The sequence below is a fragment of the Danio aesculapii genome, chromosome 22, assembly GCF_903798145.1.
Source record: "Danio aesculapii chromosome 22, fDanAes4.1, whole genome shotgun sequence".
Classification (NCBI taxonomy): domain Eukaryota; kingdom Metazoa; phylum Chordata; class Actinopteri; order Cypriniformes; family Danionidae; genus Danio; species Danio aesculapii.
This window is the reverse complement of record NC_079456.1, coordinates 23,082,450-23,102,277: the sequence shown is the minus strand read 5'-3', so window position 1 is coordinate 23,102,277 and position 19,828 is coordinate 23,082,450. Positions and strand designations below refer to the sequence as shown.

Genomic DNA, 19,828 nt, shown 5'->3' with positions numbered 1-19,828 from the left:
AAAGAAAGAAAGAAAAGAAAGAAAGAAAGAAAGAAAGAAAGAAAGAAAGAAAGAAAGAAAGAAAGAAAGAAAGAAAGAAAGAAAGAAAGAAAGAAAGAAAGAAAGAAAGAAAGAAAGAAAGAAAGAAAGACAGACAGACAAATGGACGGATGTTTGGATGGATGGATGGAGAAAAAAGAAGACAGAGAGAGATAGATAGATAGATAGATAGATAGATAGATAGATAGATAGATAGATAGATAGATAGATAGATAGATAGATAGATAGATAGATAGATAGATAGATAGATAGATAGATAGATAGATAGATAGATAGATAGATAGATAGATAGATAGATAGATAGATATACCATTATATTCCATCTGTCCTTCAGCCTGTCTGTCTGAGTCTGTCAGTCCTCTATAGATGGACAGACAGGCAGACTCAAACCGACAGACTTCCAGTTGTTTCCCCACTCTTGCACTGTATTTTGTGATGCTGCTTGAGCAACTTCTCCTCAAACACAAGTTGACTGACAGGTTGCAGGAGCACATTGCTTGTTTACTACTCGCGAGGGCTAAAAACCGCCCGTCTGGGGCATGAGTTTTGTAATTGGTCATCTTCTGGTTAACCCCTCCCCCTTCCTCATCCTGATTGTGCCTGCTGGTGTCACCCAGGGGTCAAACATCCTCATCGGCGCTATGAAGGACTCGCAGCTTGTTCTACAGACCTCATTACATTGCTAATGGAGTCACTTCCCCATCCTCCCTCCCTCCCTTTTCTTTTTTTGTGTGTTGGTTGAGGCAGTCTTGATTATTTTTAGGAGAAAAGAGAGCGGGCAGAAAAGTGTCAGCTGGCTCATTAGATATGGCTGGGTGGGTCCGAGTGCTTTCACAATCGGTCGGACCCCAGCAGTCTCCATTAGAGGGGACTACAGCGGGATGACCAAGCTCCCGTTCAACCCCGGGTCAAAGGGATAAATAAAAGATCACATGAGGTGGCCCCTCAAAACCTGATTAAATAGAGCCACACACCAGGGATTCATTAGCTGCTCCTGCCGCCGTGGAGCCATCTGAATCACAAGAACACACACAGCTCACTGCAACACGTTAGCACGCCATCGAAGACACCAATGAGGAAAATGTCAGAATTTAGGGCATAAAAAAGATGTATCTGGGATCTTAGTTATTCCCTGGAGATCAGATTCCCCCAAAATTAATTTGTTTCTCATCAAAAATCTAGAGATTTTAAAGGCACCTAGGTTACTCCTTTTTTCAGATTTAATATAAGTCTTTTGTGTCTCCAGAATGTGTCTGTAAAGTTTCAGCTCAAAACATCAGATTTTTTATTATAACTTTTATAAGTTTCTTTTTTATACCTTTTTGAATCAGGTAGCAGTTTTGGTGTACTGCGCCTTTAAGGCTAGTCCTCCCCGCCCATCGTTTCTTCGTGCCTGTCTGTGTGCCTTAATCTCCTCCCTCGACTGATTCAGACAACAGACAGACTTAAAGGAAGCAGATCTCACGTAGCGTTTGTGAGAAATACTACAGTAAGAACTTTACCAATGAGGATTTGATGCATTTCTTGTGGATTTGCAACGATGAGTCACACACAATGTCGTTACAAAGTTCACACGCACACACACAGATACACACATACACAGCACAGACAGCGCGCTCGTTTAGCTTTGACCTCTTTTTCCACTCAAATGTGACAGGATACAGGTTAATCTCCACTGCTGTATGGATATCTGTTATGTTAATGTACAAAATAAACCTGGTTTAACGTCCACAAACCGCGAGTGAAGCGTCTTCTTTTATAATTGTTCTGACACGCGGCTGTGCTGATGAAGTAAAGCTGAAGTAAATCACTGTAATTCATTACACACGTGCACTGTTTTAAAACATTTTAAACTTGTAAAACTCACTCTTGATCACATTTGATGATGATTGATGATCCTAGCAAACTAAACAGACCTTTTATTCCCAGTTGCTTTGCGCATGTCTGATCCTGTTGGTATGATTATACACGTGACTACCGGGACATGTTAATACGCAGCTGTCAATCAATTCGGTGGGCGGGGGGACCGCACTCCTACGTCAAGTTAGTAGATTTTTCACCAAAGGTGCCCAAATTCTGTTGTCCTTCACTCACCCTCGTGTTGTTTTAAACCCACAGGGCATTTGTTTATCCTCATAACTATGTTGTTCAAAATGTTAATAAAAAGCAAAAACATTAAAGTCACATAAATCAAGTAATTATTTAATCTGAAGAGACAGCGTGTCTTCAAAAGATGAATGGATTGAATGCTTTTGAATTTATTTGAATTTATTTCACAAACTTTTCACAAATTAACTTGAAAAGAGTGTAGAGCCTATATATATATATATATATATATATATATATATAGGCACAGTATATATAGACACAGTCAGAATGATAAAGGCAGACACATACCACATATAGACAGATAAATAAACACACAAAGAAACACATGAGACATGTGTATATAAACACACAATAAACACACAACACAAATAAACACACACAAATATAAATAAAGATACAGAACGACACAGACAGATATATAGACACATAAAGACAAAAACTGACATATACAGTCAGAAAGACAGACAAATATACAGATATATAGACACACAAAGAAACACAGATTGTAAGTACAGTATATAGATACAGAAAGACACAGATATATATATATAGATAGACAGACAGACAGACGGATATATAAACACACAAAGAAACACACATACTGTAAGTATATATAGATACAGAAGAACAGACAGATATATAAACACAGAAATACTGTACACAGGTAAACAGATATATACACAGTCAAAAAGAGACAAACAGACAGAGCTATAGATAGACAGACATACAGATATATAGACACACAAAGAAACACACATAAGTATATATAGATACAGAAAGACACAGACAGATGTATAAACACAGAAATACAGACAGACAGATATATAAATATTCAAAAAGACAAACAGCAATATATCTAAACAGGCAGACATATAGACAGACAGAAAGACAGACATAGATAAACAGACAAATATATAGGTATCGATACATAGACACACAAAGAAACAAACAGAAGTATATATAGACAGAAAGATATACACACACACACACACACACACACACACACACACACACACACACACACACAGAGATATATAAACACAGAAATACAGATAGATATATAGACAGTCAAAAAGACAGACAGATATATATATATAGACAAACAGACATATAGACAGACAGAAAGACAGACAGATAAGCAGACAAATATATAGACACAGGCAGATAGACAGATACAAAGACACAGTCAGGAAGGCAGACAAACAGACAGATATATAGACAGACAGTCAGAAAGACAGACATATTTACAGAAAAAATATAGACAGACAGCAAGATATATAGACAGAGACAGACAGATATACTGTATAGACAGACATAGAGAGAGACAAAAAGGCAGACATATAGATAAACAAACAAAAATATAGACAGACAGCGAGATATATAGACACAGGCAGACAGATATACAGTATAGACAGGCACCGACAGATAGACAGTATAGATCGACTGAAAAACAGACTGATGTAGATGCTGTACATACACAGACAGACAATCCCAGCACCACACTTCAAGACTCATAAAACCTGTCTGTTTTCCTCAGACGTGAAGAACCTGGAGAACTTCCACCTGGTGGAGAGCGTGCAGGAGCAGGTAAACGCGGCGCTGCTGGACTACGTGATGTGCAATTACCCTCAGCAGACGGACAAGTTCGGCCAGCTGCTGCTGCGGCTGCCGGAGATCCGCGCCATCAGCCTGCAGGCCGAGGAGTACCTGTACTACAAACACCTGAACGGAGACGTGCCCTGTAATAATCTACTCATAGAGATGCTGCACGCCAAACGTGCCTGAGAACCGGCCGCATCTCCAAACACACACCCCGCGCGCACACACACTGCTCCAGCACCACCTCAGTCCAGCGTCATACACACATAGCCTTCCAGATACCTACAAACGAGTGCGAGATGTGCACCGAACGCATGGGTTTGCGCTGGGTGGACATCTGGATCTGAAAAGCTGAAGGCGAGGGTTGGGCTCAGTGCATTTCTGCTGGAGATGCCAGTGTTTAATGACCTCTAGGCTGTGGATTTGTTCAAGTGTTAAAGTGGAAGCAGTCCTTATTTGTTTCTGTGCAGCTGATCCAAACGTCCACTTTACAGTCAGACTCGAGGAAAGACTGGGTTTTCCAGCGGTGACCCGAAGTTTGGCCGTTTGGCCCTTCTTTGTCTGTTTTAAGGCACACAAGCTGGGCCCGAGCCTGTAGGCGGAGGAGGATGGACAACTAGCCATTGCCTGCATCTGCGCCAATTATAAAGACTTTTATTCCAACCCCTCACCAAAAAACTCAACAAAACAATGTGTTTCTCCTTTCAAATTGGCAGTTGTTTCTTCTTCTTAGTCACTCTGAGGCTGCTTTTTGACATCATTGCTTCTGCAAATGTGAAGAAAAAAATGGGAAAGTCACAAAAACTGTCAAGAATTTTTCCATGTTTTATATGAAAGTCTTGAAATAGAGATGAGAAATTATAGTTTGAGCAAAGATACTGATGTCTGATATCAAAATTATTATTTATTTTAATTGTAAAGTACATTTTGTCATAAAATTATTTATAAACCTGAAGACGCCAAAGTAAAATCCCAATAGGTGATGAAACAAAATAATTCAGTTATTATATGGGAATATTAAATAGATTTGTTTTAATTAACCATTTAAAATTACAATTAACTTTTTTTTTTTTTTGGAAAATATCATGATGAAAACATTTTCACACCATTAAAATTAAACAATTTATGATAAAATTGAAATTTTGAAAATTTTTATTATTAATTTAAATAATCATGAAATTAATTTTAAAACTAAGTTAATTGTCATGAGGTGAAATAAAATTATTAAATATTTTGTTTGTAGAAAATCTGCAAAATCTGAATCTGAAAATAGAAAATCTGTGAGTATAAATGATAAATTATAATACAAATGAGAATTAATAATTAACAGTTTTATTAATACTTAAAAAATTATTAAAATTAAAAATAAAATAAATAATAATAAAAAAATATATATAGATAAAAACTGGCATGTGTGCATACGCATAATTAATAACTTAAAACAATAAACAAACTAACTCATCTTTCAAAATAATTCAAATAAAAGCTGCGTGATAACATTTACCTCACAACACACCTTTTTTCCCGTTATTTGTGTGGTATTTTTATTTCAAAATTTTGCAGTTTATTGATCAAAATGCAGTCCCAGAGTGAAGAAGAAACGCCACCTCCATCAACACAAGACCAAAGCCTGCAGAGAAGTAAAAAAGAAGAAAAAAAAAAGAAGGAAAAAAAATACAACCTTAACTATCAGTATTAATAATTTGTGATGTCACAGTCATGTGAGTCTTGCCTTATTTCATTTCCATGCTAGCTAACCGTGCTGATGTGAATTACGATATGTAAAATAAAAAGTACATATATATAAAGTATTAATGTTATACAATTGATCAAGAAATAAGAGGTGTTTACATTCATGTGGTCATGTGGGAGATTACTGTGATGCGTTCAATTGCAAAGCAATGATTTCGTAGAAAAACTAAAAAAACGAAACGGTCAGAACAGATTATATTCCTCTTGTTTGCTTTCTTAGGTGTGTACAGTTTTCATCTTTCTTGACCAGTACTTAATTATGTCGCGAGACACTAAATCAGAGAGGAATCTCACTTAATACTGAGTTTCGAAATGTTTTTTGGTAACATTTTGTTGTATTGTGCTGGCTTATTTCTGTGGACACCTGTTTTACGTTCTACGTTTGAAATGTACGTCACTGGTTAAGCTTAATTTATTGTTTTTGGCCTCATGACTCAATGTATTTGTTTACTGTAGCACGTTTTCTTTTTTCTTTTATATGTAGATACGAGATGCAGTTACGGAGCTAAATGGTGATTGAGTGATTGGCATTAAACGACCATCAGTCCTGCCACTGTAAAATATCAAGAGCTGTACTGACGTGACTGACTGGTGCATCTTTTCTAATGAATGTTTTCATGATAGCGTCTGTGTTCTTATACCAAAGACAGCGTCTGTCCTTCACCTGTACTTACCTGTTTGCTTCACAATGAACGAATGAGAGCTTTCATACTTGGGGACTGCCATTGTTTTGCTTCTCTTTTTTTTTTCATCTAATTGGTGTTAGGAGTCAACATGAAATCAAATTTGAGCCAATTTACTTCATCAATACTCAATTCTGCTCTTGTGTGTATAGATAAGTTTGTTTGATTGTTGTAATCAGATTACAAATGTAACAGGGCACAAAATAGTGTTGTGTTGTAGCCATACTGTTCATACAGCAAAGTCAAACAAACATAGAAAACAAAAGCAAAAGAAATGAGAAAAAATAAACAGCAAAGCAAAACTAAAAAGGAAATGACAGAAGGAAATGAACAAAAATAGAAAAAACAAGCAAACAAAATAGTAGAGGAAAACAAAGGTAGCCAACTGAAAGAAAAGCAAATGAATGGAAAAGAAAACAAAACACATGTCAATTAAGCAAGATGAAACAAATGCGAAACAAAACAAAAAGCAAAGGAGAACAAAATAAATCTATACAAGCTGTGAATAAAAGCTAAATAAAATGAAACAAAAATTAAAACAAAATAAGAAGCAAACTAAAACATAAAACAAGATCAATGGAAAGCAAAAATGACCAAAAAAATCACAGAATGGCAAAACAAGCAAAAAAAAAGCGAAAACAAAATTATAAAGTAAAAATGTTACTAACAAAAACAAACAAATATAAAAGAAAACAAAATGAAACAAAATCAAAGTTAAGCAAAACAAAATGAAACAAATACAAAACAAAACAAAAAGCAAGGAAAAGCAAAGCAAATTAAAAAGCAAAGTAGAGCAAAATCAAAACAAAATGGGAATAAATGCTAAATAAATTGATACCGAAAGCAAACATAAGCAAAACAAAACTAGAAGCGAAAACAAAATAATAAAGAAAAAATTTTACTGACTCAAACAAAAACAAACGAATATAAAAGAAAACAAAATGAAACAAATGAAAACGAAACGAAATCAAAGGAAAGCAAAACCAAATGAAACGAATACAAAAATAACCCCCAAAAAGCAAGGGAAAGCAGAACAAATTAAAAAGCAAAGGAGAGCAAAGTTAATCAAAATGGGATTAAGGCTAAATAAAATAAAACAAAGCAATTGGAAGCAAAACAATAAGCAACCTAAAACACGATTAAACAAGATCAATGGAAAGCAAAAATGACCAAAAAAATCACTATGTTACTAATGTTACTAACTCAAACAAAAACAAATGTATATAAAAGAAAACAAAATGGAACAAATGCAAACTAAGCAAAAAGAAAGGGAAAGCACAACTGATTAAAAAGCAAATGAGAGAAAAATTTAAACAAAATGGGAATAAAAGCTAAATAAATTGATTTCAAAAGCAAACGTAAGCAAAACAAAACTAGAATCAATCTAAAACATAATAAAACAAGGTCAATGGAAAGCAAAAACGACCAAAAAAAAAAAAAACAGCATAGTAAAACAAGCAAAAGAAAGTGAAAACAAAATAGTAAAGAAAATAAAAGTAAACCAAATGCAAATGAAAGCTAAATAAAGTGAAACAAAAAGCAAATGAAAGCAAAAGAAAAGCAAAGTGAAACAAAACAAAAGTAACAGTATCAACAAGCATATAAAAACTAAAATAACATTCCTGCAATAAACAGTACAGGAATAATGATAGCGCTAGTTATTTTTTTAAATAAAATTTTAGCATTAGCATACTTCTACATGCTATTTTATTGACAAACTTGACCTTCAACCTTTTTATCTGAGCATAAAAATCTCAACAAACGTGTCCATTAGTATTGTGTGGGTTCCCACAACACTTTACAAACTCATATTCAGCTTCATTGTAGCATATAATGGACACTATTTGTCAAATAAGAGTCTTTACACAATCTGAAACGATGCGTCATCTATTTGTTTTTAAGCACAAATAAAAGTAGGATGTAAATTTAATGAATGTAAATTGGCTCGTAAATTTAATTTCGCGTTGACTTTAAGGTCAAAAACTACAATGACTGTTGTAGCACACTAAAACTAAACGTCATATGTTCGTTCTTTATTTGAAACTAAACATAAATGACCATCATGGTGACAACATTTCACATCATCGCAATTTTTTAACGCGTGTTCTCAATGTAAATCCTTTCAGATGAAAATGGTGTAAAAAGTCTTTTGTACAAGTGATCAAATTTGCTGCATGGCATCACCCCCCCTCCCCCCATGTGTACATAAGGCCAATTTTTTCCTTTCTAGGGAAATTGATTTGTATTTGCCTCGTTTTGTGACTCTACTGTGTTGTGTGTGATCAGACCGACAATCTTAAGGAACCCCCATTTTGTTCCCATCAGCACCAGAAGTCCTGCTTACCTGCCTGAATGTTGGGATTTGGGATTTTTCTTGTTTGTTGCGCTGGAAGGCCTGCATCTCTGACGCCCCGTCTTGCCATAAAGAGTTTCCATACAAGCTCTTGGAATCTTTCCGTCATATTTTAATAAATGACTATTATGCCAAGCGTTGTCACTTTTATTTCCATGACCAGCAAACAATGCTTCATTCTAATAATCACTCAGACAGATTCACTCTTGATGGAGAAAGATTTGAGAATATCCAGTTGGCACCTTGATAAAAACGACATCGAAAACACATCCAAAATGCTAATCAATTTAATGTCAAAATCTTGACGTCTATTTGACATCAGCGCATTGATGCTTTTTTGACCACCAATAATGATCAAAGCAGTCAGGTTTTATTCATCTATAAGCTTCAATTACACATTTACACTGGATTTTGTATGCCTTCAATGCATGTAAACTACCTTGATGACAGAGCAACATCAAATCTAGCATGGCATAAAAAAAAAATCAATTCGATGTAATTTGACATCAAGGTAGTTTACATGCACTGTAGGGATTTAAAAAATCAGGTTTAAATTTGGAATTGAAACTTTCAGGTGAATAAAATTGTTCTTATATTATACTTTTTGCGTCATTATGTTGGTGGTCAAAGAAGCATTATGTGCGGATGTGGACATATGGACATAAAAAATTTGACATCAAATCAATGTGCATTTTTGACTTTTTTTATACCGTCCTCTCCAAGGTATATGCTTCATTTTATTATTTGGTTAAAAAAAAGATGAAAAACTTGATAAAAACGACATAAAAAGCACATGTCAAACATGCAAATTGATTTAAAGTCAAAACCTTGATGTCTATTTGACATCCGCGCACTGATGCTTCTTTGACCACCAAAATAATGATCAGCGTAGTCAGGTTTTATTCATCTGAAAGCTTCGATTACACATTTACACTGGATTTGTATCCCTACTATCCATGTAAACTACTTTTATGTCAAAGCAATGTCAAATTGACATCTAACACTGGTATCAAAAAATGTCTATTTGATGTAATTTGACATCAAGGTAGTTTACATGCATTATAGGGCTTAAAAAATCAGGTTTAAATGTGGAATTGAAGCTTTCAGATGAATTAAACTGTTCTTATAATAATTTTTTTGTCATCATGCTGGTGGTCAAAGAAGAATTATGTGCGGATGTCAAATGGACATCCAACATTAGGATCAAATCCATCAATTCCATGTGCATTTTAGATGTCGTCCTCTCTGAGGTATAGGCTTCATTTTATTATTTGGTAAAAAAGATAAAAACCTCGATGAAAACGACATCGAAAAACGCCAAAATGCTAACTGATTTGATGTCAAGATCTTGATGTCTATTTGACATCCACGCACTGATACTTTTTTGACCACCAAAATAATGATCAGCGTAGTCAGGTTTTAATCATCTGAAATGCTTCGATTACACATTTACACTGGATTTTGGTTTTTGTATCCCTACAATCCATGTAAACTACTTTTATGTTAAAGCAACGTCAAATTGACATCTAACACTGGTAAAACGTCAATTTGATGTAATTTGACATCAAGGGAGTTTACATGCATTAGGGCTAAAAAATTCAGGTTTAAATGCAATAGTGTCTGGATGCAGCCCTTATGATGCAAGCTAAGATTGCATCACTCAGCGATACATGTCAGACACAATGAACTCAATGGAGTGAGTGATGTCACTGTGACGAGTAGGGTTAGGTGAGCGCATTAAACAGCATTGGATGCAGCTCAGATTGCACTGCACCATGTCTGCATCCAGTCCCTCTCTTTAAACCTGGAATTGAAGCTTTCAGCTGAATAAAACTGTTCTTAAATATTATAATACTTGTGTAATTATGTTGGTGGTCAAATCGATGTGCATTTTTGACATATTTTGATGTTGTTTTGATGTCCTCTCCGAGGTATAGGCTTCACTTTATTATTTGGATAAAAAAAGATAAAAACCTAGATAAATATTACATTGAAAAGCATGTTAAAAATGCTAACTGATTTTATGTCAAAACTTTGATGTCTATTTGACATCCGCGCATTGATGCTTTTTTGACCACCAAAAATAATGATTAAATTTTATTCACTCATTCATTCATTTTCTTTTTGGCTTAGTCCCTTTATTAATCTGGGGTCACAATAGCAGAATGAACCACCAACTTACGCAGCATATGTTTTAGGCAGCTGATGCCCTTCCAGCTGCAACCTATCACTGGGAAACATCCATACACACTCATACAGACAATTTAGCTTACCCAATTCACCTATAGCACATGTCTTTGGACTTGTGGGGAAACTGGAGCACCCAGAGGAAACCCACACACACACGGGGAGAACATGCAAAGTATACACAGAAATGCCACTGACCCACCCGAGGCTCAACCAGTGACCTTCTTGCTGTAAGGCGAACGTGCTACCCACTGCACCACCGCCCAGCCCCAGCCCAGTTTTATATTCATCTGAAATTACTACAGAGCAACATCAAATCTATCGTTTTGATGTCCTCTCCGATATAGATAAATAAACACACCCAACTCAAAGGGCTCCTAAAAACATCTTTTAATTGTTATGCTGTATCTTTTATGTTACTTCCTTGATGCCCTAGATCAGGGTTATAACAATATCAAGGTGCCAACTGTGTAAGAATTGCATTTTCAAAACATACAGTACACACACACGTACCTGATCCTGCTCTCAAATACAGTGCGAAGATTAGTTAAAAAGATGCAAACTGCCAATAAATTACAGCCTATTCAAGAAGAAACCTGAACAAAGCATACAAATCTTGTGTTTATCATCTAAAGTGAACAGGTTTAGAGTTTGAATACCAAAACACGCAGATTTGAGGAATGAATTCAGTGAAGACACATGATGTTGTTGGGCTGAAGAGGTGAATTGTGGGATATTCGTTCGGCCTCCATGGGGTACATTCAGACTGCACTCGTTTGTAGGTCTGGCTTTAGCTTTTCTGAGAACCTCCTGTTAGAAATGAACAGCAAATACAGCACGTTAGCATACTTTATACATTTAGCATACATATGCCTTCAAACATGAAATATGTAATTTTTAAATTAGATATACGTTTTAGGAAAATATTACACTTTCATTCTCAGTATTTACAGTTGTTGCTTTTGAGTTTATAAAATAAAAATTCTACAAATTGCTTCATTTTTAGTTAGAAAACAAAAGTTTGCTAGTGTTAAGACCCTTAAAATGCACATTTTTTGATTGATGGATTGATTGATTAATTATTTGATTGGGAATTTTATAAGAAAGTTATAATCATTTTAATTATCTGTGGAGCACCTTTAGCTGTTAAAATGTGTAAATACACCTATTGACAAACCATTGCAGTATAAAAACAGTTTTAATCACAAACTGAACATTTATTAAAATTATAATAATAATAATAATAATAATAATAACAATAATAATAATAATAACAATAATAATAATAACAATAATAATAATAATAATAATAATAATAATAATAATAACAATAATAATAATAACAATAATAACAATAATAATAATAACAATAATAATAATAATAATAATAATAATAATAATAATAATAATAATAACAATAATAATAATAATAATAATAAAATAATAGTAATAATAATAATAGTAATAGTAATAATAATAATAATAATAATAATAATAATAATAGTAATAATAACAATAGTAATAGTAATAATAATAATAATAATAATAATAATAATAATAATAATAATAATAATAATAATAATAATAATAATAAAAATAATAGTAATAATAATAATGCATTTATTTTGAAACCTTTACAATTAAATTCCGGAAAGTACACTGAAAAAAGTGTTGCATGCAAACTGTTGCAAACAATTTATTTGTGTTGAATTTAAACAAACAAATTAAATTGAGCAATGTTCAACTTAATTTGATTGTTTAAATTCAGCCAAAATAAATTGTTTACAACCACTTAACGTAAAAAAATTGAGTAAATCCAAGGAATCATCTTTAAATAATTTTTTTCAGTGTATGTTCTTATATGTTTTTATATAATTTACAGCATTTTCATTTATCACTTTTTTTTCATTTAGCATTTTTTAATCAATTAAAACTGGTAAATAAAGTAACACAGTTGTAAAGACATCTTAACAGTTAGTAATTAATGAAAAGTTGCAGATCAGATTCAATATGGTTACATGAAAAATAAACAAAGCTATGTTTCAAAAATATTGTTTCAAAAATAACAATTCTTTAGGTCCAAACAGACCAAATATATTCATATATTTTTAGATGAATATAACTTCATATTATACGTACAAACTTTAAATGCAAAGAATATTTTTAAAAAATCTGAAATTTAATGAAATATTATGTATATTAAATGCATTTGCTTAAACTGCTTTTTTTGAACATTAAACTGTGTCCAAACTTGCACACGAAAAAAAAGTACAGTAGCAGACAGTAAAACACCTTAGAATATACATATATTTAAAAACCACCACTTCATTATTCTCGATCACAGAGGCATAAAACTAAACTGTGTTTCCCCTTTAAAACTGACTGAGCTGTATATCAAGTTCCTCACAGGAACAGATCTGACCTGTATTAAATGTTAAAACCGAGCGAGCAGACAGAATCTACTCGGGCCAAAGCCCTAAACCAACATAACCACATCATTTACTGAAGGCCGTGATTTCCAGAGCCGTCCTGCTGAGAGAACACACTGATCCGCTGACAGATTCACTCACACCGACACGTAATCCATCAATACAGTAGTCAAAGACAACAAGAGAGTAAGACTGGATTATTTCACAACGGCGATGAGTAAATACTGTATAACCTGGACTGGCAGCGATATGATCAACACTATTTACTATTGCTTAAAGAAAAAAATATGAATTCAGAACTTATTGTGGAAATAAAATACTAATGAGAAATGAATTATTTCAGACATTTAATGACATGTTAATCATATTCATGAAAATGTGTTAAATGATTCCTATGATGCTTTACATAAACAAGTTAAGTAAAGTTTCAGCTAAAATACCATATGGACCATTTGTATTACAATGCTGTAAGTAACAAAAAACACATGTTTTTATTTGTGTGTCTTTAAATGCAAATGAGCTTTTGATCCCCGCCCCCTTTTTCCAAAACAAGGCAGAGGCTTTATAGCTACTGCTACTTCTTTGATGCCCTAGACCACGGTCGTAACAATATCAAGGTGCCAACTGTGTATGCAATGCAATTTAAAGAAACACACACACGCGTGCACGCACGCACGCACACACGCACACACACACGTATCTGCTCCTGCTCTCAAATATAGTGCAAAGACGAATTAAAAAGACATAAACTGCCAATACATTACAGCCTGTTCAAGAAGAAATGTGCCTTGATTTCTCCGCCAATAACAATCGTGTCTCGTCAGTTTAAACTCTTTATTGATGGATTTCAAACAAAAAGAGTGTGACAATAAAATCCACACACACAAAAACATCAACACACAAGTTCATATAATGTTGGTTATGCCTGCAAATGTAAATGCTTGGAGAAGAAATCATACGTGTATTGGTATAAAGTGAATCTGTGAAACAACAGGGTTCCACACAATTCATTCATGTTGTCCCAACATAAACCGATTAAGTTGACAACACTTTTAACAGATTTATGTGCATTGAGCATAAAAAATTAAGTTGTCTCAATGAAATCTCAAGAAATCTGTTGTTTCAGCTCATTTTAAGTAGTTTGAACGGTGTAAAAAAATATTTTTTTGAGTGCAGTGCCACACTATCAGTTAGGGAATTTGTTCACTAAAAATGATCACAAATAAATTTTAAGCAAGTAAACTGGCTTCTGAATTGCACCTAAAAAATGACTTTTGCAGCTTTTAATTTGGCATTCCTGTTTTTAAGGCTCGCCAGTGGTTTACATTTTGTGGAGAACCTTCTGTATTCACTCTGGTGTAGTCTTCTCTTGATTGTACACCTAACTCCTGGAGAGTGTTCATGATCCGTCCAACTGTTGGGAAGGGTGTTTTCTTCACAAACAGTTGTTTTGGCCAAACCTAATGTTTTTGCTATCTCTCTGATGGGTTTGTTTTGTTTTTTTCAGCCTAATGATGGCTTGATTGACTGACAGTGACAGTTCTTTGGATCTCATATTGAGAGTTGACAGATTCCAAAAGCAAATAGCACACTTGAAATGAACTCCTTTTATCTGCTCATTGTAATTGGAATAATGAAGGAATAAAACACACATCTGGCCGTGGAAAGGCTTAGAAGCCAACTATCCGATTACTTTTGGACCCTTAAGAAATGGGAAGCAAATATGCAAACTGTTGTAATTTCTACACCGTTCACCTGATTTGAATGTAAATACCCTTCAAATTAAAGCTGACAGTCTGCAGTTAAAACACACTTTTTTTTTTCATTTCAAATTGATTGTGTTGCTGTATAGAGGCAAAAATGTTAGAGTTGTGTCGATGTCCAATATTTATTGACCTAACTGTGTATATATGCATAAAATACGCACATGCTCACCAGAGCTTAATTTGTAAATTGAGAGGTTTACATTTCTATGTAGTATACTTTTTCCTGCTGCTTGCAAAAATGTTACTGTGCTGTCATGGCAATGCTGGTCAACTAATGCCTCTTGACATTCATTGTCAAGCACATTTTAAAATGTGTAAAATTTAAGTTATTGCATAAATTTAAAAAAGTCTTACAAAATTGCTTTATATTTTTACATTAATTATTAGATAACTATTACAAAGCATTTTCGATTTAACATTTCGGTTTAGCCCAGAATTTTCCTTTCGGTGCATCAATACTATTAATTCAACTCAACCTGGCCTCATCCACTTGAACAGGATTTTTTTTTTAATCAGAATATTTAGATTTATTGTAATTTAATATTGGGAGGAAGAAACTTCAAGATCAAACTCTTTGAAGTGACTTTTATTTTACAGTATGCTAGAACTGCAGCGTTATGCACTAAGGACACATTTAAAACATGACAAAATATTATTAAATCAACGACTAAATGTGCTCCCAAAGTAAGAGATTTAATGTGATATTACTGCAAAGTGCACTCTTTTTTTATCTTTAAAGTGTTGAGAAAGTACAAGTGTTTTTTTTTTCTTTAAATCTCTCAATACAGTTTTTTAGATATAATTTTTAGATCTGAAGTACACCACAAGTGCACATTTACTACAAATAAGCGACCTTCCTTTTCTCCTGAATTTAAGATTTATTCACTCTCATGTTGTACAAAACCTGTAAGATTTTATCCCTTCTGTGCAGCACAAAGCAAATGAGCAATATCACACAAGGAGGAAACCAATATATCAGTACATCTGAGATTCATCCATAGGCATGAGACTATAGGCCAAGTAAAATATAACACAACCTAACTGCAATTCAGAACTTCAGAGGCTAATTCAAATTTATTTGTACTCTCATCTCATTCATACATTTTGCCAAGACTTCCTCATCCCCCAATGATAGTTAAGATTTAATAATTATCCATTTCTGTACAAATGAAATCATATGAATTTGTACGAATCATCTACTTTTTTGACAATGTGTTAAACAGTTATGTTTCCTCATGAGCTAAGTAAGGCTGGATTTAATGTTTAGACAACAGCTTGACAGCACAAGTGTTGAGGTCAAAAAAATATTGATGACCGTGTTATAAAATGCATGACATATTTATAATGGCTTCATGACAATCATGTTTATGACAGATTTATGACAAGTTTTTTGTCTTGGCAATGTCAAGTTGTGATGATGAAGACAAAACGAATGATCATGAGCGAATGACACTTGTGATATAAGCATGCATAAAATCTCATTTACATTCACAACATATGCTATGTCATGATTATAAGATCTAATGACAGTCTTATCAACAGCCCTTCAAATAAAATTTTACCGAATCAACTAAGGAGGTGATTAAAGACAACTACAATCTGTGACACAGCTGCAACAGTATTTGTACATTTCTAGTGATTTTGACCTTTTCTATCGCATGGCTAGAAATACCTTTCAGCCAATCAGATTTGAGATATTTTGAACTTCAATACATTTAAAGAAAAACGGGGACCAAAACCAAAGTAAGGCTTGAGATTTGAGTATATTATGATGCACTTTTCTAATTTCAAACACTTCAATATGCATCCAAAATTCAATAGAATAAGCCTGCATCTTCAACACAAACTAATTTTTGGGTTTAAAACACGCCTAAAGGACATCCAAACATACACATCTAGGCTAAAACAAGACTAAATTTGGACTGTCAATGATAGGTGGTAATCCAAAAATAGAACAGTCATCAATTAAATGACTACACATGTCTAATCTGTCTATTTGATCACAGTCAAAACTTAATCTTGTTTTAGCCAAGGTATCTATGTCTGGATGTCTATTAGATGTGTTTGCTTGGTAGATAAATGCCTATAAATAATCACTGTCCATCAAAAGAGGCCACAATTATATATATATGCGTGAAACTTTTAGCTGTTCTTAAAATACAGCTCGGAGGCCTTGACCCAAACTTCCCAACTAGTAATATGGACGAATTAATAGATGCATACTAAATAGGAGCGGTTGTATTGTTATGCTAAACCTCACCTCAACATGCAAAACAAATGTGGTGGGTTTGAAACGGAACACAGCGAAGGTCACCGTCCTTTCATTTAAATGCATGTATTATACATAAGTTTGTATATTAAAAAAAGAAGGACCACAAAAGCACTAATGTGTATTTTCTATCCTTATTAGTAATGAGGAAAAAGAAAACGAGATTAAAAAAAAAACTCTTTAAGCACCTGAACCTCGCTCTCAGCATTCCATTAATTACCCAGACAATGGCAACAACTTCAGAAGCAGATTTTTCAATTTCAGAGAGAGAGAGAGAGAGAGAGGATGGAGAGAAAGAGGAGAGGAGAGAAACAGAGGCAGGGAGAGGGGGAACGAGATAGATGGAGAGAGAGAGAGAAACGCATGTATTCAGGCTCTTCATGCTATACCAGCACTTAAATCCGACGGACCTCCCATAAAAAGACTCAAGGTTACGTCCGATTGAAAATCCTCACAAACAACCACTTCAGAAATCCATTAGAGCCAGTGCTAGAACATCTAATTCAAACATGTTGTCCTGTTAAAATGCTCGCGCAGTTCCTCTAAAACTCTCTTTCCCGCCGCTGCCGCTCGCCGGGCCTCTTTGTGAAGGCGATTACATTTCCACATTCTGTAGCACAAAGACATAATACACAGGGTCCAGAACGCAGCCCAAACAGAAGGTCAGACATTAAAAATGACCTCTTATTGTCACAAATGATAGGCCGCTTCGCCAAGAGTAATTTGTAACAATACCTCCAACTCGCAGTTCGCTGGAACGGCCAATGGAACAAAGTCCAGATATGAAAGTGTGTTTAATGAGAGTCGAGTGCACTAAGAAGCTCACTCAGTAGAAATTGTTTTAATTCTGTCTTCATTGCTCACATTGCCAACCTGTTTGATTTCATCTGTGGAAAACGGGATGTTTTGATGAACGTTAATGCTGCTGTTTTTCATTTAAGCAAATATGGATGCCATGAAGTGATTCATATTTATGTGTGATTGCTTATGAAAACACATAAGAATGCATCTTTGCATCTGAAAACACAAGACCACAGCAATTAGGAATGTGGTTTTAAAGCAATTCCTCTGCCATTGTTGCCATCAATTAAAACTCCACTGCCCAGCAATGTCCACCAGAGTGAATGACTTTGTATTAAATGTTTATTTCTCTACCATAAGCTGTCTCCAAAGATGTTTCAGAGAAAATTGGCACTAGATTTCAACCAGCCTCAAAACCACAGACCGTACCATCTTCACCTCTAAGGTCATCTGATACCAGCCACCCAGACGGCTGCTCCAATAATCGATTTACAGAATCAAAGATTTTCTGCACAAACTGTCAGAAACCATACTAGGGACGCTCATCTACAAGCTTATCGCTCTCATTGGGTCTCTTCCTGATAGCAGCTTCCCACCGTAACCAATTTGAGCTGTTTGGAGATGTTCGCTTCATGGATGAATTCCAGTGGCCTATGGTGGTGGTGAGGTTATGGTATGTTATCCAATGAACACAGCTGCATGTTATTAGTGGCATTTTGAACACACGAAGATACGGCAAGGAGATCCTGAGACCCACTGTTATGCCATTCATCCACAAACATCACCTCATGTTTCAGCCTGATAATACATGGCCCAATGTTGCTCTCATTCATTCATTTTCTTTTCGGCTCAGTCCCTTTATTAATCTGGGGTCGCCACAGCGGAATGAACCGCCAACTTATCCAGCATGTTTAATCCAGAGGATGCCCTTCCAGCTGCAACCCATGACTGGAAAACACCCATACACTCTCATTCACACATACACTACGGGCCAATTTAGCTTATTCAATTAACCTATACCGCATGCCTTTGGACTTGTGGGGGAAACTGGAGCAGCCAGAGGAAACCCACGGCGAACACGGGGAGAACATGCAAACTCCACATAGAAGTGCCAACTGACCCAGCCGAGGCTCAAACCAGTGATCTTCTTGCTGTGAGGTAATCGTGCTACCCACTGCGCCACCGTGACGCCCCCCAATGTTGCTCTGGATTGGCAAATACAACAGTGTGTTCCAGCTCCTGCCAATATCCAGCAACTTCGCACAGCCATTTAAAAGGACTGGACCAATATTCCACAGTTCACAATGTACAACCTGATCAACTCTATGCAAAAGAGATGGTTTGCACAGCGTGAGGCAAATATTGGTCACCAATTGTCCACCCCGGACCCCCCAACACAGTAAAACTGCACATTTTACAGTGGCTTTTTATGGTGGCCAGCCTAAGGCACACCTGTGCAATAATCATAATTTCTAATCAGTATTTTGATATGCCACACAAAGAAGAAGAGCTCACGTACACAGATTTAGACAAATGTGTGAATCTGAAAAATGGGAGGTAATAGTGTTCCATTTATATTTTTGTTGAGTGTAGCATTACAATTATTATTGTTGTTGTTTTTTTTTTTTCAAACTGCTGAATACACTTTATTGTATGAAAACGAGCAGTGTGAACATACTCCTTTTGCATTCCACGAAGAATGGTTTGGAAAGCATCAGATCTCTGAAATGAAATAAGATGTTGTTTAATTACTACTCAGTTACTTATAAAACAGAATATATGTTATGTAGACATAAGTAAACACAGTTAAATATTTGAGGCTACTCAGTTTGACCAAAGCC

General features: G+C 34.8%; 1 protein-coding gene and 1 long non-coding RNA gene across 3 annotated transcripts in view; one reads left to right on the top strand and one right to left on the bottom strand.

Moving 5' to 3' along the window:
• The window catches only part of nr5a2 (nuclear receptor subfamily 5, group A, member 2), an 86,347-nt gene extending 81,520 nt beyond the window's left edge, over window positions 1-4,827 (top strand). For both annotated transcript variants that reach the window (XM_056448215.1, XM_056448214.1), the window contains exon 7: window positions 3,686-4,827. In XM_056448215.1, the coding sequence (XP_056304190.1) occupies window positions 3,686-3,933 (248 nt within the window). In that variant the 3' untranslated portion in view covers window positions 3,934-4,827. The remainder of the gene's footprint in view (window positions 1-3,685) is intronic.
• A 6,270-nt stretch (window positions 4,828-11,097) lies between these two features.
• The window catches only part of LOC130216278 (uncharacterized), a 34,070-nt gene continuing 25,339 nt past the window's right edge, over window positions 11,098-19,828 (bottom strand). Inside the window, exon 2 of the long non-coding RNA XR_008835779.1 lies at window positions 11,098-11,532. This is a non-coding gene — a long non-coding RNA (uncharacterized LOC130216278). The remainder of the gene's footprint in view (window positions 11,533-19,828) is intronic.